The 24,069-nt window shown below is 56.5% G+C and overlaps 1 protein-coding gene across 1 annotated transcript; it reads right to left on the bottom strand.

Moving 5' to 3' along the window:
• Window positions 1-3,220: 3,220 nt before the first annotated feature.
• On the bottom strand, window positions 3,221-6,649 carry NKX1-1 (NK1 homeobox 1). Its single transcript, XM_045774758.2, has 2 exons — window positions 6,184-6,649; window positions 3,221-4,086 (listed from the first exon to the last, which is right to left on the bottom strand). Exons 1-2 carry the CDS (start codon window positions 6,647-6,649, stop codon window positions 3,221-3,223), a joined length of 1,332 nt encoding a protein of 443 aa, XP_045630714.2.
• Window positions 6,650-24,069: the final 17,420 nt, after the last annotated feature.

Here is a 24,069-nt window from a genome sequence, read left to right as displayed (position 1 = left end):
TGGGGCGGGGGCCATGCGGGCTCAAGTGGAGAAGCCACGAAAAGACCGGTGTAGACAGCTCTTCGGGTAACTCAGGCTTGGAAGGGCGCAGCTGGACACTACCCAGCATGGAGCAGGAGGCTGTGTGGACGCGGTCCAGCGGGGAAGAGTGGGTGAGGAGCGAGAGCGCCCTGCACGCGGGCCGGTGGCCTGAGCTGACAATGGGAGGGATGGTGGGGGGCCGTGGAGAGAAGAAAGTGGACACAGTGGGGAGGGGCGGCAGGCTACTGGCCAGGCAAGTGCCCTCTCGAGGGTGAGGCCCAGAGCTGCTGGAGAGGAGAGGTGGAACAGAGCTGGTGCGACTTGAGCGGGGCAGGTAGGCAGGAAAGCGGGCAAAGCTGCGAGGGTGGCAGGTCCGCTAGCAGCCCCTATACCCATTCTCCCTGCTTTACAAGGAGTAAGGCACCACCAGCTTTAAAAACTACACTTCCCAGCCTCCTTTGGCTAGCAGTGGTCATGTGACCAAGCTCTGACCAGTGAGTTGTGAGCAGCTGTGTTACCTGAGCTTCTGGGAAAGCACCTTAAAAGGAAAAGGGGTGTACCCCCTCTTCTCCTTTCCTTCCCGTCCACTGCCTGGAATGGGGATGTGATGACCGGAGCATCGCCCTTCATCTGGGACTCTGAGGATGAGGGCCCTGCCCAGGGATGCTGTAGCAGACAGTGGGATGGAAAAAGGTTTCCAAGGACTCTGTGTGGGTGTCAGAGTTGCCTGGGGCTGCCAGTGGCCAGATTTCCCTCACACAAAAGAAAACGAATAATCTCCTTTCAACTCGTGTTCATTTGGGTTTTCTCTTTCCTGCGGCCAAAGCCAATCCTAACAGCAAGGCACCAGAGTGCCAGCTGTGGGCGGGCATGGAGGGAGGAGAGGAGGGCCGAGAGTTGTGGGGAGCGGCCTCATGGGGAGGGAGCTCTGCCTCTGCCGGGGCTTGGCAGTCCCTGGGCAGGAGACAGCGAGGCCCTCAGGTCTGTGTTTGTCCCGCTCACACCTGCCTGTGCCCTGCTGGACAGGACACAGAGACGACAGGGGTGTGTTCCGGGATGCCGGGAGGATGCCGACTGCAGCCAGGACTGGTCCTGGGACCTCCCAGAGTGCACTCAGATCCCGGAGCTGAGACAGCCCTGCGTGGCACTAACAGCGAAGTGGGACCCCGTGGTAGGGGGACAGGGATGAGGGGCCGGGAAAGCCACCACTCACCTCTGCCTCTCGTTCAGGCTGCGAGTGCCGGCGCAGGAGGCGCTGGGCAGACTCCCAGGGTGGCTGTACGTGGTCGACCTTGTGCTCGCCCTCTGAGGGCCGTGATGCAGCAGGCCCCGCTGAGCTCAAGCGGGGGGCTTAGGGGAAGCCCCAGCACCTTTGGGGCTGTCCTCCCCACTCCCAGGAGGTGAAGCTGTAGCTTCTCGCTGGGCAGCCCCTTGAGCCCGGCTGGGCTACGTGCACAATAAAGCTGATGATTTGATTTTAGGCCAAGAGCCCTCTGGAACCTTCTGGAGCTCTGGGTCTCCTCTGTCCGCTGCCTGTACCCTGGATGCCCAGGCCTCAGTGTGAGACGAGGGGTGTCCCCACCTCCTCCACCCTCTCCTGTTGGATTCAGCAGACTTGAGCCGCCCGCACACAGGGCGCGCCGAGCCGTGCCCACGGGAGAGCCCCGCTGTTGGGGCTGACAACGTCAACAGGGTTACTTAGCGGAAAATTCCCTGGTGCCAGGGCTGTGCAGACGGAGAGCAGGGGAGGGGCGGCAGGTGGGGGGCGGGGGACCTGGACGTTCTGAAGGACAGCAGCAGCCTGCGGGAGGCCAGCGCAGCCGGGGGCAGGGCGGTCCCAGCTGCCCCTCGGCGGCCCTCTAGCCACTAACGAAGGTGAAGCCAAGAGGGGGCGCTCTCTCCACTCCTGCCCAGGCCGGTGTGGCAGCCGCTGCCACCCACCCTCGCAGCGCGCTCTCGCTCCTCGACTCAGCCCCAGCCCTCCCCGAAGTGGATGCTGGAGGGCTACCTAGCGCAGGAGCAAGTTCGGAGAGCTCAGTGGGCTCCTCGCACACGGAGGGGGACGCTCGCCTAGAGAAGACGCGTCCCCAAGCACAGCTGGCTCCCTCTGCAATGCAGGGCTCCATGCGGACCAGCTGCAGGGCTGGGTGGGCGCATGGGCCCCACAGCGCCCGGCATCCTGCTACCCCTCTGAGCTCTTCCCAAGTGCAGGCGGTGCTGCCGCGGGGACCCCTCCTCACCATGTTCGGTGCCTGCGTCCCCTCAGCCTCGGCTCTTGCGTCGGGCAGCCACCGGCTAGGCGCCGAAGCCTCTCCCCCGAGTTCCCAGGGCTCCAGGAACCCATGTGGGCACCGCGCCCAGAGCGGGACCCGGAGTCCTTGGAGAAGAGGTGGCCGCGCCGGGCTGGAGTGCTGGACTCCTGCGGGCCGGGCATGCCGTCCAGCTCTGGCGCCCTTCAGCAAGTCGCTCGAGCCTGGGGAGCCCCAGCTTCCCTCCTCTGGGAAGCGACAGGAGCTCATCTCTGCTGGGCCTGGGGGGCGCAGTGCCCAACATGAGCCACCCCGGCCCTGGCCTGGTGCTCTGGGTGCAGGCAACAAGGGTACGTGCCCAAGGGACAGTGCTGCTCCCAGCCCCGACCCTGTGCCCGCTCTGTCCCGCCGGGCTTCCTCCACCCTGAAGAGCCCCCTAAAGCCACACAGAGGAGGAAGGGGATGTCCCTGAAGCCATGGGGTCCGGGGTGGGGGAAGGGGAGACGCGGGGACCGGGGACTCTTGCACAGCCGACTTAGTCGCCCAGCCCCAAGCGCGCGTGGCGGGGGGGGGGGGGGGCGGGGGTTGGGGGAAGCCCAGGCACCACCGAACAGCAGAGCTTGGCCCTGGGACACCAGCCTGGCAGGGAAACTGGGGCCTGAACCCAGCGCCTGGTCCAACAGCCCCAGGCGCCTGGGTCACAACGAAGTCCCCGCCGACGGGCATGGGCAGCGCGGGAGCCTGAGGGACGCGGGTGCAGCCTCCTGCGGTTTATTGATTGAGTCAAGTTCAGCAAAGTGCTTCCGAGCGGGCCGAGCCCGGCCCCGACGCGTACAGTCATTTATAAATTTAAAACTCTTCTGTAGCAACCGGCTATGTACAGAGTCCACGACTGCGGCCTTACAAAAGCCCGGGCGGCGGGCGCCTTCGGGTCCCGTCCGCCGCCGCGCTCAGAGGTGCGGCGCGTAAAAGGCGGGCGCGCCGTAGGTCTGCGAGCCCAGCACGAAGGGCGACAGCACGGCCGGGCTGGACAGGAAGGGCAGCTGCGCGGCGCACACCAGGCCGCCGGGGCCGTGCGCCGGGTACGCGGCGGGGCCGTGCATGGCGAGCGGCGCGCCCATGGGCGGCGACGGGCTGAGCGGGCTGAGGCCGCCGGGCAGCCCCGCGCCCGGCCCCGCGCCCGGCCCCGCGGCCCCGCCGCCGCCGGTCGGCGCGCTCGTGTCGGCGCCGGGGTTCTGCTTCTTCCACTTGGTGCGGCGGTTCTGGAACCAGATCTTCACCTGCGTCTCGGTGAGGCTCAGCGACAGCGCCAGGTTGAGGCGCTCGCACACCGACAGGTAGCGCGTCGCCTTGAACTTGTTCTCCAGCGCCACGAGCTGCTCGTAGGTGAAGGCGGTGCGCGCGCGCCGCGGCTTCCCGGACTTGGAGTCCGAGCCCGTGCGCTTCCGCTTGGGCTTCGTCGCCGCCGCGCCCTGTGGGGTCGTCCCCGCGCCCCCCGCCGCCGCCGCCGAGGCCCCCGGCGGGCCCGGCGCTCCGGGCGAGCTCCCGCGGGGTCCGGGGGCTGCAGCCTCGTCCACCGCTCCGGGGGGCGCCTCGGCCTCGGCCGCGCCCGGGCAGCCCGACCCGCGGGCCGCGAGGCCGCCGCCGCCGCCTCCCCGCGCCTCCTCCGCGCCGCGCGCAGTCCCCGCGTCGGGCGCCTCGTCGTCGTCGTCGTCGGGCGCGTCGTCCCCGCTGTCGGCGCTCGGGCTGCGGCCGCCGCCGCCGCTGCTGTAGCCGCTGGCCTCGGCCTCGTCCGCCTTGTAGGGGTCGCCGGCGTCTGCGGGCGGGCGGGCGGGGAGCACAGGACAGTTAGGACGCGGCGCCCTCCCTTCCGCGCGCTCGTGCCCTCGGGCTGTCCCGCCCCGGGAAGGGTTCCCTGCCCCCGTGCCGTCGCTTCTCTGCGTCGCCTCCCTCCTCCTCCGTTTCTCCTTAGCGCTTTCGTTCTCCTTCCCTCTTCCCCCGGCGCCCGCGCGCCCGCCTCTGCTCTCCGTCCCTTCCTCGCTCCGTCCTGCCCAAGCTTCCCCTCCGCCGCGTCTGCCCGAGCCGGGCCGGCCGGGCCGCGCGCGGGGTTTACGGCGGAGGGAAAGCTCCGATCGATCCGCGGGGCAGATACAAACTTAATTAAACTCATTTTGTGTGATGTGCAAACTAGTTAACGGCCATTTAATTTATTTCGGCGTATATTACCCTCCAATTACGGAAAGGCGTGGGCCAGCCAATTACCGGGCATTTTAGAGCTGGCGGCCCAGAGGCCAGGAGTGGGGCTGGAGCCGGCTGCCGTGAGGGGACTTGTGGGGACCAAAGCCGGCCGCCCTGGCCCCATTGCCACCGCAAGCCTCCGGCCCTGGAACCGTGCAGCCCTCCGTCCCTCGGCTGAAGGCACCGCCGGTCTGGGTCCTGAGCAGGAGGTCCTGGCCTGGGAGGTGGGGGTCCTGAGCATGCTAAGTCCCGGGGGGGTCCCTGCTAGGCCCAGTCTGAGCAGCAGCACCGGTCTTCCAAGCAGAGGCCCCTGAGGTGGCTGCATTTCGAGTGTGGAAAATTCGGAAGACAGAGTCTGTCCTGGGCAGGGCCTGGAAGGGCATCTGTGCAGACTGCACCCCACAGGTGGTGGTGCAACCGTGAGAAAAAGCCAGGGCTACCCAGTCGGGCGCCAAGACCCCGCTGTTGAGGCAGGTTGGCGTTAAGAACCCGGTGAATAAATGTCAAATTGGGTGCTAGCTGACTTCCCCAGAGCAACTGCACAGGGTGCATGGAAGTCAGGAGGGCAGGTGCGGGAGGGGGCCCACACCCCTTAGCAGGAGCAGACTGTCCCCTAGGGGACCCTGAGAGCACCTGGCCACTAGCTTTGTCTCGTCGGGGGCAGTCTGAGGAGGAAGAGGGCCTGACCAGACTCCCCCCGGAGCCAAGAGACAGGGCCTTCCGCTGGGATGGGCTCCCGATGTGGGTGGAGGCTCCGGGTGGAGACTCCCAGAACCCTGGCTACGCCAGCTGCCCAAACGGTTTCGCTCCAGCCAGCCTGGGTTTGCTCCTCCTTCATCTCAACCCCACCTTGATCAGGCAAGCCAGGTACCCTGAGGTCCCTATGCCCCAAGACAGCGGCCCCAGCCCTGTCCACCCTGAGCTCCCTCCCGTCCCTGTTCTGTGGAGGGCCTGGGAAGTTGGAGGGAGGAAGGGCCGGAGGAGGGGGCACCAAAAGCAATCAGGAGCCGGTCGAATGCAATTCTCGATCAATAGCGGCCCCTAATAAGTGTAATAGGTTTTAATCGAGTAATTATCCGAATTTTGACCCTATAATTTAGATGTTCGGGGGGAGTTTGCAAGGTGCTTGAAAGAGATATGCATGCTGCCGTAATGGGATATCGACCGGGCCGGGGGCGCGGGCCGCCCCATTACCGGCCGCTTTCCGCCGCTAAGCACATTTCCCCTTAACTGTAATCGAAGGGATTTAATTGTTTTTCCAGAGATAACCAGCGTTTTGTCACAATTAGTCTGATTTGTCCAAAAAAAAAAAAAAAAAAACAAGGGGGGGGAGGAAAGGAAGGAAAGGGGGAGGGAGGCTCGGGCGGCCACGGTGGGGGCAGGGAGGTCACGGGCCCGCCGCCTCGCAGGTCCCCTCCTCCTCTGGCACCAACTACCTTCCAAGGCCGGCCTTGCAGTCCCGCAGCCCTGGGACCGGCCCGGCGGAGCCATCCCGGGAGGCGCGGGGCGGCCTCGGCCCCGGAGTCCGGGTCAGACGGAGCCCCGCGCACTGCGAACTTTGCCCTGAGTCTTGGCACACGGCTAGCCCGGCTCGCCGAGGGGCCTGGGAGCGTAAACGCGTAGATGCCGCCCGTCCCCCTGCTCCCGCGCCCGGAGCGGGCCGCGTCCTACTCACGCGGCGGCTCAGCTCCGGTGGCGGCTCCAGCTCCTCCGGCGGCGGCGAGGGCGCGGCGCTCCAGCTCCTCTGCGCGCGGCGGGCGTCCCGGGGCGGCGGGGGCCGGAGCGCACGGGGCCGGGGCGCACGGGGCGCACGCGGCGGGCGCCACGGGGCCCAGAAGCACACAGCGGCGTCTTCTGCTGTTGAACTTGTTGGGGTCCAGAATGTCCAACACGGAGAAGGAGGTGGGGCGCGGCGGCGGGCCAGGCCGGGCCGCCCCGGCACCTTCGGGGGCCGCGGGCACCGTGTCGCTGGCGGCGAGCGGCGGGGGTCCCGCCCGGGGGAAGGCGGGCAGGTCGGCGCGCCCGTCCATGGTGTCCCGGGCGGCGGCGGGCGTGGGCGGTGCGGGCCCCGGGCCGGGCCCGGGCGGCGGCGGCTGCAGCGCCGGGCCGTCCCCGGGAGCCGCCGGGCCGCTCGCGCTCATGCCGGCCTCCCGCCGCTCCGGCCGCTCGGGCCCCGCCGGCTACTGGGCTCCCATCCCCGGCGGCCCTGGCGCCGCCGCACGGTCTCGCGCAGGCGGCCGCGGCTCGGCTGGCTCTCCGCGCGGTACGCCGCGCTCAGCCGCTGCTGCCCGGCGCTACCTCCGCCGCTGCCTCAGGCGCCCGCCGCGCCCGGCCCGCGCATTTATGGCGGCCCCGCCGGCGGCGCCCACGCGCCCACACGCCGCACACACGTGCGCCCGCAGGCGGCCGCGGGGCTCCGCCGCCCTCGTTAGCGCGCGCGCCTAATTGGCTGCGAACGGTCCCGGGCGGAGGAGGCGGGCCCCGCGCGGGACACACGGACTGAGCCCCGGGCCCGACCAACAGACGCGCAGCCCGGAGCCCGAGTGCGGGCCGCGAGCGGCTGTCGCGGTCGGTCAGGGGCGCGTCGCTGCGCCTCCGTTCGTCCAGAGACGGTGCGCCTGCCTCCTGGGCGAAGGGGGAGGAGACAGCCCTGGCTTTTAAATAATTGCGGGATCAATCGGCGGAGGGGCCGCGGAGGCCCCGGGGCGCGCGGGCGGGCGAGCGCTAAGACTTGGCTGGGGCATCCCGGCGCGGGACGCGGCGCCCAGGCGGCCACTCTGCTGGCTCCGGGGCGCGCAGTCCTGACGCTGTGGCGGTTCCCGAGGCTCCGGCGTCCCTCAGCGGCTGGGGCGGGGGTGGGTCCTCGGGGGCAGACTCTGGGTGTCTTCCTCGCGTCCTCAGCCCCCTCCCACGCGTTCCGTGGACGTCGGTCCCGCCTCTCCCGGTCGCTCCTCTCGGGGTCTCCTCTCCCGTCTCTGGGTCTCCCTCGATCAGGGTCTCTGTCCCTCCAGCCCCTCCCGCTCACGCCCCCTTCGCGTTGTCAAACTAGGGCCCGGCCTTGTGTCCCCGCGAGAGGCGGGGCCGGCGGCCCCTGGGTCGCTCATTAGAAGTGGGCTCGAAAATGAGGGAGGCGGGACGGCCCTCCCGCCCCCGCCCCCCAAAATGGGGACCGAAGAATCCTACAAACAGCAGGCGGCCTACGTAAAAATCGATACCCTTCAAGTAAGGGGACACATGACGGCAAACTCTTCTATCCCCACGCCCGGAGAAATAAGAAGCCCCTCGGTCCGGGTCTTTATTTGCGCATATTTATCTACAGCTGCGATGTTTGCACCACAGGGCCCTGCGGCCCTCGGAAGGACCGGCCGCGTCCGGCGTCCGAGGGTAAGACCACCTTTGCTCCTCGGCAGCGCCCTCCCCCCTCTTCCCGCCGCAGAGCCGGCGAGCGCTGGCCGCTGGTGGGACCCAGGTGGAGCCGGCGGTGGGAGCGCGCGCGAGAGGGTCTTCAGGGTGTGAGGCTGTATGTGGTGGGTGTGAGTGTGCGCGCGGGCGTGTGCATGAGCGGCGTGCGCGCCACCTCACGCTGCGGTCCCCGGAGCCCGCTCCGCACACAAGGACGGGTCCTTTGCAATTACCGCGGGCAATGATCCTTTGGAAGCAGAAATTAAAAGTTGGGAGAAATAATGGGGGACCAATCGGCTGTAATTTGGGCCAAGCTCGGACATGCTGAGCCTCAGGGAGGCTGGGACTAGGGGGGGAGGCAAGGCCTCCCCTCTCCCAGCCCATCCCCTCCCCCGCATGCTGGTCCATCCCGAGATTCTAATCAGACCCACAACACTGTGTCCTTCCTTGCCAGGACTTGATTATTCTTTATCTTTAAATTATAAATCACCTCTGGGGGAAGGAGGGTGGATAATCTCTCATCACAGGGAGGTAATTATCTCCTTCCCGCCCCCACCTTCCTGGCGGGACTCAGGCTCTCTCTACCCCTCCCCCAGCTAAGTTTGAATATAGATGTGCACACCCCATTCACACACACACACACACACACACACTCATTCAGCAGCACACACCACATACAATCTCAGTTTCATTCATGAGCACCTCGCGCACCATCTCAGGCGCGTGACCCACAAATGCATTCGCTCCCTGCAGTCGGCCTCACCAAGGCCCACCAGCTCTGCACGGGTCTCAGTCCCCTCTTTAACTCTCTACATGAGGAGGGCACGAGGGCCCCTGCCTGCCCAGCCCCTGAGCTGCCACTCTGCTCCTCGGAGGCACAGGGCGAGGTGCCCTAGGGCAGGTCCCAAGTGCAGACCTCTGACCTGGCTCTGGGCGGTTGAGATTCAGCGCGGCCTAGAGCATCGTAACCCCCGCATGAGCGTGCTCACACTCCGTGCCACACAGGGTCTGTCCCTACCTACCCCGGGTCCCCAGGGGAGGCACAAACATGGCAGTCACTACCCCCACCCCCTGCTGGTGGGCAGGCGCTGGGTGTGGGTCTGCTCTCACCCCCATTATACACAGCAGACACCTGCAGGTGAGGAAGAAAAATGTGAGGCCTCTTGGTACAACCTTCATTCAACACAAACACACATAAAATGATGTTTTCCATAATGTAGATGTAGTGTAATGTATGGTATCACTAACACATAGTAAATAGAATACAGTATATTAAATATGATATGTAATAAGCATAATAAAAAGACATATTGTAATATACAACCAAACATACACACTCAGCACAGCAGGATGTACTCCCTGCTGAGAGGAGGGGGCTGGCTCGGGGCTGAGTGCTACTTGGACAAAAAATGCTGTGACTGTCCTGGAGTTTGCGGGTGCCAAGATTCTCCTCCTTGATTCTCCTCTCCCCTCTTCCCTGCCCTGAACTGTCTAATGGGAGCTGCAGCGGTCAGAGTAATGAACTGCAGAGTCTGACCCAGGGCAGCAGGGGCAGGGCAATGGGGTGTGAGGGGAGGCCTCCAGCGCTACATAGGGAACCTTGGGGCATGTTCCCATGCGAAGAGGGGGTGCTATGTGAGGACGTGTCAGTAAGATCATGGCACCTGCTCCTGCCCCACCCTCCCCATCTCTAAAAAACAACCCAAGTCATGGGGACGCACGGCACCCGTCCTACTCTCTCAGATACCCAGGAACACCACTTCTCCCCCCCCCCCCCGCCAACTTCAACTCAGAACGTCCAGGGCTATAAAGACGTCCTTTCGCTCCTAATCACGATTGATTGTCAATTAGACCCTCATTTGCGCAATCTTTGCCCATCTGCCATATCGGGTTATCTCCAAGTCACCAGCTTCACTTGCGGGGCCCCAGGTGGGCACTGACAGGTGAAATCAGTGCCTGAGATAGGGATGCCCCTGCCTACCCAGTGGACAGGAGACACCCCTTTATTGCTAAGCCTCCACTCACTGCACATCAGCAGGACCAGATGGGGTCATTGGCAGCCTGGGGGAGGGGCTGCACCAAAGCAGGAACCAACATGGAACAAGTGTAGAAATCTGGGGGAGGGGCTGGTGATACAATGTCTTAGAAGTGGCCCAGGGAAAAGTTGTGGGTGAGGGCTGAGATTATGCAGAAAAGGAAGGGGAGGTTTTTGAGGGAGAGGGACTGGGGAGAGCATCCAGCCGTTTCAATCCATGGCCATGTCCTCTCCCCAACATCAGAGTTCTTGAAAGTTTGGGGTGCACAAGAGCAGGAGGGGCATCCCACAACTGCCACTAACTTATCATGTGTTTGTGAACTCCCTCCTCAAAGTTTTCTTCTGTCAGTTATGGGGGTTGGAGTCTATGTGATCTTTAAGGTCCGTATACCTTCCCCTTGTGAGTTGAATGGCAACACGATCACAGCCCTCATTGTGCATGAGGGTGGAGGGCCTCCCTTCTCTTGCACCTGGAGAGCTTTATTGGACAGGATGGAGGGGCAGCAATGTTCTGGGGTCTACAGGGCACATGGATGGATAACCCCCACTTTGTATAATGTTTGCTTCATGCAAAGCACACCCCACCCCAGACTGTCCAGGGTCCTCCCAACATCGTTGTGAAATATTCAGGGAAGGGATTATCACCCCCATCTACAAATTAGTGTTCTGACTCCTTGAGTCCATACTGGGTCCTGCTGATGACATAGTGCTGTCTCTGATCGGGCCATCCTCCTGTACACTTGTGGGAAGGATGCAGGAGGGAGAGGAGGAGATGGAGAAGAGAATACTTCTACTCTCTTTCCTTTTGCCTCTCCACCCACTCCACTCCGTGATGAACACTTTTGCTCACCCAGAGTTTGGAAAACAAGAGGGGAACTTTCCGCTTTTCAGCTTCTTTACTCATCTTTTAAGATATGCCTCTCCTGGAGTCTCCTGAATTCTCGAGCAAGGGCACCCTACACTCAGAACACCAGAGGAGAGAGGAAATACGGGCGGCTGGCTGCGCCTGCGGACCGCACAGCTGCGGCACCAGGGGCATCTTCAGATCCACGGACCGCTTGGAATCACGTCAGTACCACGGACAGCGCACCCGCCGGCCCTGCCCGGATCGCGCTTGTGCCCGTGTTCAGCACCGCGGACAGCGCAAACAACCTCCCGGCGTCTTTTCTCTCCCTGATCAACCCGCTATGACATCCGTGCCCTGTCCTTGGCTCTCTCCCCAAACTCTGGGATACCCCAGAGGAGGAAGAGGGCGGCAGGTTGCGTATGGTGTGGCGTCCTGGCACAGTATATGCTACGCCCCAGCTCATTCACCATGGCCAAGCCAGAACCAACCAAAGGGCCAGGGATTTTTATAAGGTTTTCACTCCCTGGGTTTGAATGCTTCTCCTTGTAAGCTGCGAGTTCAAAGACGAGAAGCACGTAGCTCTGGGCCTGTTTCATGGCAAGGGGTCAGTCAAATGCAAAGGTGAGTTTTAAACCCTTTAAACTTAAGACAAAAACAAAATCCCAGATCATCAAAACTGGGCATGGCTCTCGGGCTGTGTGTAGAGGGTAGGACACGAACTCCCACGTCAGCACTGGGGAGGTGGTGGCCAGCTTCCTCGCTTGGCCTCAGGGGACATCCTAGCTCCAAAGGGTTTTCTGACCAGAGGTAAGGGCAGGGGTGAGGATTACCACCTACAGATGGGTGAACTGAGGATGAAGAAGATTGATCATGTGCTCAAGGTCATCCAGGCAGTATGTGGTGGAACTTTGATGTGAATGCTGGGTCCTATTGATGCCAGCATTCTTAATGTGCAAAGTGATAGATAATTAACAACCAGGTGCCAGAGGGAAGGCAGTCCAGGCGGGGTGCCCAAAGGGGTCCTGGCTGCTGCAGGCTCTCTTCAGGGTGCCCCTTGTTGCACTTGGTCTTTCTAGCTGCTTGCCTGTCACTGGTCCATCTTACAGGGGTAACAAGGATGTCCAGGTTCAATCGTGCCCAGGATGGCCACCTTCCATCCCTGTCCCCCCAAAGTCCTGTCAGTACCCAGAGCTTCAAGGGCAGGCATTCTCGCCATCAGTAATCACCACAGTAATCTGGGCTTCCTATGGATTTTTTACCCAGTGGAATGCCCTAAGCCCCTCTGTTTGGAGGTGAATGGCCTGAAGACCCTTTGTGAGTGGGGCATCTGGGGATGCCCTGGGCACAGGGAGTCAGAGTTTCCTGCTGATGATGTCCTCCTCTTCTCAGTGCCCCTGCCACAGCTAGCCTTCTGGTCTATCCTCTGTCATTCTAAAAGACAAATCAGATCACACTCCTCTTCCAGAAACAGCCAAAGGCTGCCACAGTCCAAGGCTGGAATCTGGGCTCTGCAGCAAGGCATCAAGGACTTCCTGACTGGGTCCTGTAGGCTGTCCTGCACAGACCCTAAACCTGCACCCTGTCCCCAGATCTCCCGAGCCCGATGGTCGACCTGCCGCGTGCCTGCACCTACAGTTCCCTCATTCAGCCGTGACCTTGGCCACTTGTCCACACATATCATTCCCACTTACCTTAGTGGCAGCACCACTTGGAAGCCATCTGATTTCCCCGGGGAAAAGGTAGGCGCCATCCTACCAACCAAACCCCGAGCTTCACCCTGTCCTGTTTTAATACATTATGGGACATTTATCTGCTCACTTGTGGCTCTGGCCCCAGACTGTAGGCTCCTGGACATTGTGTGTGTGTCTAACTCAGCTCTGTGGCCCCCACCAAAGTAAAGGCAGAACGTAGAATACAAAAACATGTTTACACTGACAAGGAACTGGAAAGCCAAGTGCTGAGGGGGTGGGGCAAGCATTTCAGCCCACCCACTCTCTTTCACCCCAGTAGTGGCCTGACTTCCTGCTCTAGCTCTCTGGCCCCTCCGAATAGGGAAATGGCCCTGGCTGGGGAGTCGGGGCCCTGGGCACCTTGGCTCTGTCTTCCACCAATAGGGAGTGTGGCACTGATCAATTTTCTCCTTGGTGTAGGGGTTGCCGATGGTGTCCCGCCCAGAATCCTGCCTAGATCCCCACTCGGATCCCTGCTTAGATCCTTTACCAGACCCCCACCCAGATCCCTGTCCAGACCTAGGCCCCTGCTGCTAAGAGTGGAGGGGCTCAAGCTCACACTCATGAGCTACTCAGGAGAACTGGGGGGACACTTGGGGGGGACCCCTCCCCTCCTTCAGGGGTAGACAGCTGTCAGGATTTACACTCCAGGGCTCCCTGCAGATCAGACCAATGCAGGACTTCAGCAGAAGGCGTCCTCTCTCTGTCCTGTCCCTGCCGTTCCTGCACTGCCCCCTGGATTTCTGCTGCCCAGGTGCCCAACTCTGTGCCTCTCGCTCTGCTTGGGTCTCACCAGGGGTGACAGGTTGGGATGGGGTGGAGACTGACCCAGGAGGAATTATTACCCTTGCAGTGCTGTGTGTCTCCATGCACAGCTTAATTCGGAAGCCAGGATGTGTCTGTGGACATGTGGACATTTACAGTAATGCTTTTTGTCCCTCACGCCCCTGCCCCCCCCAGCCCCATCCAACTGGAAAAACTCTAATTAAATCAGAAATGTCACAGATTGGATAATTTAACCACAGTTTTTCTTTCCCTCCATCCTCTGACTTGCCATGGCCTTCCAATGGGGAAAGCATACTTCCACCCTCTGAAAGTATACTTTGGCCACATGACCTGCACTGGGCAGAAGGGACCAAGAGCCAGCTCTGAGCTCGGACCTTAAGAGCACCTGTGTTTCTGCCACTTGCAGCTTCCACTCCCCTCTGTGAGGAGAACATGCTCAGGACATGGTAGTTCCCTCAGCTGGGACTGGGAATAAAGGTCTGGAGCCCACCCGAACCCCACCTGATGAGCCCAGTGGGGGGCAGCCAATGGCAGCTGATGATGGTCCACAAGCAGGAAATGGGTGATAATGGCCGTGGACCACTGACAGCTTCGGAGCTGTTTGTTACACAGCAGTGTTGTAGCAGAAACCTGACTGATACAAGTGGGGGGCACCTCACAGCCCGTGGCATCCTAGAGTTGAGGATGTGGCCTTAGCAGTCCCCACCCATTGCCTGTTCACATCCCATGTTGCCTGGCTATCTTCTATGTGTCCAGCAGCTGACCGATTCACTGCTCACTCATCCCACAGTCACAGGACTCTTTCCTGGACATCTCCACAGTCACCCAGTCTCAGGTACACAGCACTCAGGTACTGTGCCCACCACCGCACATCCCACGGGGGGCTCATTCCTTCATCCACCACACATTCAGCTACTCTCCATGGCACACCTCTGACAGCGTGGACCCTGTGGTGGGCATGGGGGCAGAAATGAGCCAGGTGGGCAGGCCTGCCATCAGGGAGGGTGGGCAGTTACCCAGTTACCAGGGAGAACCCGCCCTCGTGGTGGTCCTTCAGTTTCCACCTGAGCCGTCCTGAGGGAGGGAGGGCGGTCATGAGGGCAGGAAGGAAGGTTAGGCACGGAGGACACGGCCCCTCCCTAGTCAGGAAGAGTGGACAGTGACCAAGAAGGAAGAGGGGAGGGGGCACGGGGAACCCGCCCAGGGTGCGAGGAGGGGTCCAGGCCGGGTACACAGAAGGTGTTCAATAAATGCAGTCAGTGAAACTCTTCCTGCCCAGCGTGCACGTGCCACAGTCACCCCTGCAGGGCTCACTCAGGGTCAGCAGGGCACGTGGTGGGGGCGTCAGGCCGAGTAATGAGCTTAATTGAGGTTAATGCCTCTTGCACGGCTCCCTGATTATTAAATTATTATCACACCCGTGAATCATAATTAGAAGTTTGAGTAACACTCCAAGGGAAGCCTTGGAGGAGAGATTCTGGAACACCGCTCTCCTGGGCCTCCGGAGGGGTGCGGAGGAGTGGGGGCGGGGCAGGTGGGGTGGAGGTGGGAAGTGGGGGTGAGCGCGTGCCCCGGGGTGTGCGCGCGCGCAGGCCCAGGCTTGTGCGCCGGGTGGGGGTGGGGGGTGAGCGCGCGCGGGACCCCGGTGGGGAGGGCTGGGGGAGACGAGGCCCCGCCCCCCGACGGGACCGCCCCGCACTGGCCCCCCCGCTACCGAGCCCCCTCCCTTTGGGGGTCGTTCGTGTGTGCTGAGGGTCCCCCGCGGCCTGCGTGCGGCCAGCTGCCCTCCCTCGCGAGCAGGACGGGCCGCGGCGACGGCGCTGCGGTGGGGGCGCTGGGCGGGCGGGGCTCGGCGCGGTACTTTCCCTGTTCTCCCGAGGGCCCCCTGCTGACGCCTTTTGGAACTGCAGCACCCGGCCCCCCCAAGGTCACTTCCCGGCTACCCCGGTACCGCGAGCGCCGGCCGTCCCGGCCCCAGCAGGAGGCCCGCAGGGAACGACCACGCGCTGCTGGAGGCTGTGCGCGTCCGTGGGTCCCTGCGCACCTGGGGCTCTGCGTGCGCCTGCTGCGTGCGTGTGCGTCCACTCGTGCGTGCGGCCGTGTGCGCCGTGTGCCCAGCGTGCGTCTGCCTGCATCTCCCAGCCCGCGTGCCCTGCGCCTGCCAGGGGCTCCCGGGGTCGTCGGCGTGCGGCGGGCACGAGCTAAGGCTCCCCGGCTGTCGGGTCTTCGGAGTCCGGCCGGGCTGCGGCGCACGTGTGTCCTGTCGGGGAGCCTGAGTCCCGGCCGCGCCGCCCTGTCCTTCCACAGCCGCCCCTGCACAGCTCCGCCGGGAGACTCTCCGGGAAAGACGGGCTGGGGGCGGCGGGGCGGGGAGTCGGGGTCCCCGGGGAGAGAGACCAATCAGTCGCCCCGCCCCTCCCCTTGAGAGCGGACTCTCTCCCTCCCTCCGTCTCTTTCTCTCGCTTTCCCCTTCCTCTTCTCTATTTATTTTCCTCTCTGTTGCTGAAACATATTGAAGGGGAGAAAAAGGGAACATTAAGATCCACTGTGAACCGCGCGGCGGTTTAACGATTTCAAATGAGCCCCGGCTTGGGTGAGGACCTGACAATCCCCGTCAGGATGGCAGATGACGGCTAAAATTACCCCAGAATCAATATTCTCACCGGGTGTCCCGGGCTGATAAGCGCGGCCAAGACAATGTTGACTATTAAAGTCGACAGCTTGAGATATTACACTATTAGTTATGCTATTTTTAATAATCTATAATATTTGGGCTATAATTAATTAATTATACGGGTCAGATAATATCTAGGGCTGGAATGAGGTCTGAAGGACCTATTACGGTGGTAATGAGAAAGGAGAAATCTAATCTGGGGACAGGTGCTGGGAGGGCCCTGGCTGCAGGCTCCAGGCGCTGCTGCCTGACCTGCTGGCCTTGCCCCCGCCGGCGGCTCCCTCCCAACCAGGGGTCTTGGGTCCCAGGCAGTGGGGCTGCTGTAGCGTGGGTCTCTGAGCCCAGCTCTGAGCAGCTGAGGGGGGCTTTGCATGTCCTGCTGTGAGGCGGGTACCCGGGTCCTGGGGCCCGCACCTGCTTCCCTTCTTTCCCTGCAGTGGGGGCCTGGAGCAGAGAGCTCTCCGAGTCACGATGCTCAGGGCACCGGTGCAGGGCGCGCCTCATGCCCCTCAGATGTCTTCTGGATGATACACAGAGAACAAAACCAAAGCCTGTGGCTGTGGTCAGAGAGGCCTCCACTTGCATCCCCCCTTCTTGCTGGGCTCACCACGCCCCTGCCAGGACGCCTCCTGCTGCTGTGCCCTTGGCCAAGCTCATCCAGCCCCAGGGCCTCTGCACTGGCCGTTCCCTGGCTCTGACAGCCGGCTTCTCACTACACTCCTTTCTCTGTTCCAGCAGCACCCCCTAAAGGCCCTGGTTCAACTCTTCCCCCGAAAGGCTTGACTTATTTATTTGCTGGTGGAACAGAGGGCTGACAGACGCCGTTCTGCTGCTCCTGAGAGTGACCTTCGGCGAACACGGCTCTCCTGTGTGTAGGACCAGGACAGAAACTGTTGTCTGGAGTGAGCTCTGGCAGGTGCCGGCAGCCCTGTGGTGCTCCGCAGTCTGCTTCTTCCCCTTGTCCTTCTTGTGCTGCACGAAGCCTTGCTCTTGGCAGTCAGCCCTGGGCAGTGCGGCCCCTTCCCTCACTGGGGTATGCCACCAAAACCACAGAATGAGCTGGTTCTCGGGAGTCAGGCCCTGGGAGGGGGGTGGGAAGCGTGGGGCTTGGTGCCCAGAAGTATCCTGGAAGTAGGGTCGGGCAGTGGTTTGGAGATCAGTCTGCTCTGCCCAGTGGCCTTGGACCTCCAAGGAGCCTGGGGACCTTGGCCCTCTGTGAACTTCCTGACCTCCGCAGGGCTGTCGCCCTTTGGAACTCAGTGCCTCCCCCTTCCCGGTCATTTGGCCCCTAGACCTCTGCCCAGATGACCCTGTTCCTATCCCCAATTCCTCATCGCCTGGCTGCCCACTGTACTGGGCGTGGGGCATAGGGCGCACGGTCTGTGGAAAATTTAAAGATCCCGCCTCCCCAGAGAGAGACAGCCCAGGGCATGGTTAGCAGAGAAGCCCAAGCAGCCCCCGGGGAGGGCGGGCAGCTGGGGCTGAAATGGGCAGGAGCCTGGTGTGTGGGCTGTTGGGGGGGGGTGCCACGTGAGCTCCCTGCTTACCTGGCCCAGCCCTGCTGTGGGGCCATGGGAAGGATCCTGCTATCTCCATGTTCTTAGACGATCTGTATCTTTTCTGATGATAAAAGTAACGTGCAGTCTTGGAGACGTGCAAGGAGGTCGAAGCCTCTGTAATCCCTCCCCACGGCAAGACCTCAGTGCACATCTTACCTGTTTCCCTTTTACCGTGTTTTCTGCTTTTTAAAGATGCACGTGTTGGCGCTGTGCATGCCCTTGGGTCTCTGCTTCTCCATCCCACATCCCGTCATCTGTACCTCGTCCAGAGACCTGAGCTAATTATCACTCAGTTAGCTTCAGGTTACTCTGAACACATTGCCCTGTGGATTCTTGTTTAGACTTCCATCCCCTCTTTAGAAGGAAACAGACGCGAGTCCCTGGGTTAACGGGAAGGCGCTGGATAAATGACCCCAGCAACACATCTCTTGGTGACTGCAGTTCCCCGCACAAGGTGGGCAGATCCTCTCAGAATTTACCGGTAAGGATGGAAGTTTTCGTCTGGATATTGGTCATGTGTGTTTTGAATTTTTTTGTGAATGGCCTTTGTCCCTTTTCCATTTGTTCAACTGTTGGTGTTGCTGTAATAGGTTTTTAAAAACCCTTTATTATAAAATATGTCGAACATACACAGAAATGCAGAGAAGAGCCACTCGGGCTCAGCAGGCGTCAGCGCGTCCCGTGACCCCTGTCCTCACGGTCACACTTCTCTTTCTGCGATGTTTCTAAGCACATCTCCACACACCAAGTCCCTTCACCTGCAAATATTTCAGTGGAGAAAAGGAGATAAAAGGGGTATAGAGCGGAAAGGAAAAACTCAAACCGTCCCTACTACGTGCAGACAACATGAGAATCTGTCTGGAAAACCCCGGCGGACATACAACGTGTTCTCAGGACCAGCTAGGGAGGGCAAATTCCTACATCCTGGCCATCAATAACTCGAAACCGAAATTAATTTTTTTTTTTTTACAATATCTCCAGGTTCAGGAAGTTCCTTCCTGATCCTAGTTTTCTGAGGGTTTTGATCATGAACACGTGGTTTTATCAAATGTTTTCTCTGCATGCACAGAGCGCCCTGCGGTTTTGTCTGCTACCACGGTGACGGGGGATGGGGCTGAACCCCACTTGCTCATGATGTTTTCGTTCTTCCTATATGTTGCTGGATTCGACTTACTAATATTTTACTAGAGATTTTGCATAGATCTTCATGGTTCCGTATCTTCTTAACTTGTCCTGTCCTTGTCTCCTGTTGGACGTGGGGGGTGCTGTTCTCATAAAACGGGAAAGTATTATCTCCTCTATTCTCTTGAACAGATTATGAAGAGCTTTTGTTGTTGTTGTTTAATCTTTATCTTTAGCTATTTTGTAGAATTTGCCGGTGAAACCATCTGTTCTGGGTTTGGAGTTTTCCTCTATGAAAGGTTATGAACTATGAACTCAACTGCTTTGGTAGATAGAAGGTATTCAGATTGTTAGTCCTTCTTGGGTAAATTTTGACAGTTTGTGGATTTCAGGAACTTGGTCCATCCGTCGAGGTTGCTGAATTGGAGTCTATGTGTGTGGAGCAGACCCTACTCTTCCTTTTCAAGTCTGTGGGTTCCACAGTGACACCCCATCTTTACTCCTGGTACTGGCTATTTGTGTCTTCTCTTACTTCTTTGTCGGTCTGGCTGGAGATTTATCAATGTAATAGTCTTTTCCAAAGAACCAGTTCTTACTTCATTGATCTTATCTCAAATTTCTCTGTTTTTAATTTTACTGATTTGGGCTTCACCTTTCTTATTTCCTTTCTTCGGGTTGTTTCGGCTTTCTTCTGCTCTTCATTTCCTAGTTTACGAAGGAGGAAGCTTGGATTCTTCTTTTTAATTATAAACATTTAATACTATAAATTTCCCTCTAAATCCTGCATTAACTGCATCCCACAAATAATTTTGATACTGAAAACTTTCTTTTCATTTAGTTCAAATGTTTTCCAGTTTCCCTTGAGGCATTTTCTTGATCCATGGATTATTTACAAGTGCATTACCTTCTGAGCCTCTGGGGTTTTCAAAACACCTTCCTATATTGATTTCTGCTTTAATTCCATTGTGGTCAAGCACATATCTCATGTGCATTGAATTCTTTTAAATCTGTTAGGTTGGTTTTATAACCCAGGATCTCATCTTTCTGGAGAATGTTCCGGGACCACTTGACAAGGATGTCTATTCTGCTATTGTTGGATGGAGTGTTCGGTAATGCCCTGTAGGACCAGGTGGTCGTGGTGCCCAGTTCTACCTCCGTGCTGATTAGCTGCGTGTTCTGCTGACACAGAGGGAGAATGGTTGAGGTCACAGCCATTATTGTGAATTTGTTATTTCAACTTGCAGTTCCATCAGTTTTTGCTTCGTGTATTGTGAAGGTCTGTTGTTTGGTGAACGCACACAGGATTTTATGTCTACTTGAAGAATTGATCCTTTTATGATTATGTAATGTCTCCATTTACTCCTGGCAATTTTCCTTCCTCTGATATTAGTATATACATACCCATATAGTATATGAATATAGCTCTCTTTTGATTAGTATTTCCACAGTCTATCCTTTTGCACCCTTTAACTTTTAATTTACCTATATAGTTATATTTAAAGTGGATTTGTATAGACAGCACGTTGGATTTTTCTCAGTCTCGTGTAACGATCTTTTTAATTGGTGGTTTAGACCATTGACATTTAATACAATTATTTATGTGTTTGGATTCGGGTCTAACACTATACTGTTTTTGCCTGTTCATCTCATACCTCTTCTTTTCTCTTTCATGCCTTCTTTATGATTCTTTCTTTCTTTCTTTCTTTCTTTCTTTCTTTCTTTCTTTCATGCCACTTTACTGGGTGGGTTTTTTGTTTCTTTGTTTTTTACTACGTCTTCCTGTATAATTATGTTTTTAGCAATTGCTCTGGGGATTACAGTACAGACACTGAGCTTGTCACAGTCTGTTTCAAGTGAATATTTTGCCACTTCCAGGGGAATGCAGAAAACTTAGTCCTCAAACCACCATTATCCTCCCTTTTATACTTGGGGTTGTCTCATTATTACATCTGCATACATTGAAAATTCCCCAGACCATGCTATAACTTTTGTTTCAGCCTTCATATATACGTTAAAGAAGTAAGAAGAAAAACCAGAGTTTCATGTAGAGATTAATGATTTCTTTCATTTTGTCCCTGAAGTTTTCAAGTTCTCTTCTGGTGCCATTTTCATTTTGCCTGGAGAGTCCCTTGTAGAATTTCTTTCAGAGTAGGTCTGCTGGTGACAAATTCTCTTCATTTCCCTTCATTGGAGACTGTCTTTATTTTGCCTTAATTTCTGAAGGATTTTTGATGGATATAGAATTTTGGGTTGACAGTTCATTTCTGTCAGTACTTAGAAAATGTTGTTCCTGGGGCACCTGGGTGGCTCAGTTGGTTGAGCCCAGTTGACCCGTGATCTCAGCTCAGGTCTTGATCTCAGGGTCATGAGTTTAAGCCCCACATTGGGCTTCACATCCAGCATGGAGCGTACTTAAAAACAAAAACAAAAGAAATGCATTAAAAGAATTGTTCCACTGCCTTCTTATTTCCATGGTCTCTGATGAGAAATCCATAGTCTTTCTAGTCATTATTTCCCTTATATGTAATTTATCTTTTTTTTTTTTTCCTTAATGCCTGCTTTAAAGTTGGTTTGTTGTTTTTTTTTTCCACTGTCTTTGGTTTTCAATAGTTTGACTATGATATTTCTGGACATGGATTTCTTTGAGTTTATCTTCTTTAGAGTCCACTGAGCTCGAATCTGTAAATTTGTCTTTTATCAGACTTTGGAAGTTTGGGGCCATGATTTCTTCAAGTATGTTTTCATTACTTTTTATTGCCCAATAATATTCCATTATGTGGATATACCACACTTTGCTTATCCATTCATCTGTTGGCAGACATTTGGGTTGTTTCCACCTTTTGCTATTATAAATAATGCTATGATGAACATCTGTGTACAAGTTTTATGTGGACAGATGTTTTCATTTCTCTTGGATATATATTTAGAAGTGAAGAAGTGCTGGGTCATGCAGTAACTATGTTTAATCATTTGAGGAACTGTCAAATTGCTTATGAAAATGGCAGCATCATTTTACATTCCCACCAGCACTGTATAAGGGTTTCAACTGCTCCACATCCGTGTAGAGACTTGTTATGTGGCTTTCTGATCTAGCCATCCTAGTGGGTGTGCAATATCTCATTGTGGTTTTGATTTTATTTCCCTGATGACTAATTATGTTGAGCATCCTTTCATGTGTTTACCGACCATTTGTATATGCTCCTTGGAGAAAGTCTATTCAGATTATTTGCCCATTTTTAAATAAAGCTATTTGGTCTTTTATTACTAAATTTTTAAGATTCTTTATATATTTGAGATACAAAGTCCTTATCAGTATAGGATTTGAAAATATCTTCTTCTATTCTCTGGGTTGTCTTTTCACTTATTTAATGGCATCCTTTGAAGCACAAATGTTGTTAGCTTTGATGAAGTCCCTACATCTGTTTTTTCTTTTGTTGCTGTTGTTTTTGGTATCATACTAAGAAACCACTGCCAAACCTGGGGCCATAAAAATTTACCCCTATGTATTTTTCCTAAGAGTTTTATAGTTTTGGTTCTTACATGGTCTTTGATCCATTTTGAGTTAATTTTTGTATGTGGTATGGAGCGAGGGTCAAGCTTCATTGTTTTGCATGTGGATATCCAATTTTCCCAGCATCATTTGTTCAAAAGACTGTCTTTCACCCATTGAATGGTCTTGGTACCCTTGTCAAAAATCAGTTGACCATGGACACATGTCCTGTTTCTGGACTCTGTCCTAGTCCATCGATCTCTGTCTATCCTTGTTCCAGGACTACCCAGTCTTGATCACCATTGCTTTGTAGTAAGTTTTGAAATTTTATTCTTCTTTTTCAGGATTGTTTTGGCTATTTTGGGTCTCTTGCAATTCCGTAAGAATTTTAGAATCAGCTTGTCAATTTGTACAAAGAGGCCATCTTGGATTCTGAGAGAGATTGCATTGAATCTGAAGATCAACTTAGGGAGTATTAGCATCTTAAAACAATATTTGGTCTTTGGCTCCATGAATACAAGATATCCTACCATTTATTTAGGTCTCCTTTAATTTCAGCAAAAATTTTGTAATGTTCAGTGTACTAGTGTTTCACCTCTTTGGTTAAATTCATTCATAAGTATTTTATTCTTTTTGATGCTATTGTAAATGGAATTGTTTTCTTAAATTTCATTTTCAGATGGTTTATTCAGATTAGTTTTAAACTTCATTTCTTTGATTTGCAATTTCATCTTTTTTTCTCTCATGCTAAAAATCTCGTTTTCTAATGACCTTAACATAATTACTTACATGATTCATCCTGTGATATATATCTATAATAACTTCAAAATAGTAATGCCAGTGTTTCTATTAGCAAGGGGCTCTCCAAGTGCAGTTTAAGATATCTTTATGCAGGTTTTTTTTTTTTTTGGTTTGTCCTTAGAATAATTCTCCCTAGGCATAAACAAAAATACTGTGCGTTACAGTCACTTAAAGTAATTCTTTTTTTCTGTGTGCTAAGTTCATTAGTTCCAGTTTGCTTTAAATTTTTGTGGGTTGATTTTCTCCTTTTTTATATAAACTTTTTTGTTGTGTAAAGCCTTTACACAGCTCCAATGCCACAATTATATGACAAAGCACCTTCCCAGACGTCTTCCTTTTATCTCGTTCCCTCTGCCCTGTTCTGCGTCGACCTGTGTCACATGGAGTTGTTCATCCTCACACCCTCTCCCTCCCCACAGCCTCCCTTCCTGGGCCCGGCACCTGCTTAGCAGGGTCCCCCAGGGTCAATGAGAGAGTGCCCTCATGTTTGGCTTTTAAATGACTCCTCAGGAGCATGCTTCCTGTAACAGGCCCACATTTGAAGGCTACTGTCCTGGTCCTTAAAGGAGGTGAGCCCCTAGAAAATAATGATGATGATGGTAATACTACCATAGTCACCACCACCACCTGGCGCGCAGGGCTGACACTTGGCACTGGGCGGGGCCGACTCCCTCCACGCACATCACCGTACAGCTCTTGGAAAGTGTCCTGCGTCAGAGGCTTATCCTTAAGGCAGTGCTTTCAGACCACTCACTCATTCCTTTGACAATGTTCTGAACTCTGCTGGGCCTGGGTGCACGGACATGACTAGCTGTCCTTGCGTTCAATCTCGGTGGGTCAGACTTCAGCTGGAAAGCGGACTCCAAGGGACTCAAAGAGGCAGCAGAGGGGGACACCGTGAGGGGGGCGTGGGATGGGTGGTCTGACAGCCCCCTGCCATCACCTCTCCCTCCTCCAGGGTCTTCTCTCTTGGTTCTGGGGCCTTGAGGCTATGTAGGATTTCTGGTGGGTAGAGGTGGGTAGAGGTTCTAGAAAGCAAGGAGCTTCCGTCTCCGGGCAGTTCGTCTCTGACCAAGCCGCTTGGCCACCCACAGGTGGATGTTTCTGTCTGGTCT

Source organism: Ursus americanus, chromosome 8 (assembly GCF_024610735.1).
Source record: "Ursus americanus isolate L20-20 chromosome 8, mUrsAme1.1.p, whole genome shotgun sequence".
NCBI classification, from domain to species: Eukaryota; Metazoa; Chordata; class Mammalia; order Carnivora; family Ursidae; genus Ursus; species Ursus americanus.
Note: the sequence above shows the minus strand (reverse complement) of the source record. Positions and strands in the feature narration are given on the sequence as shown.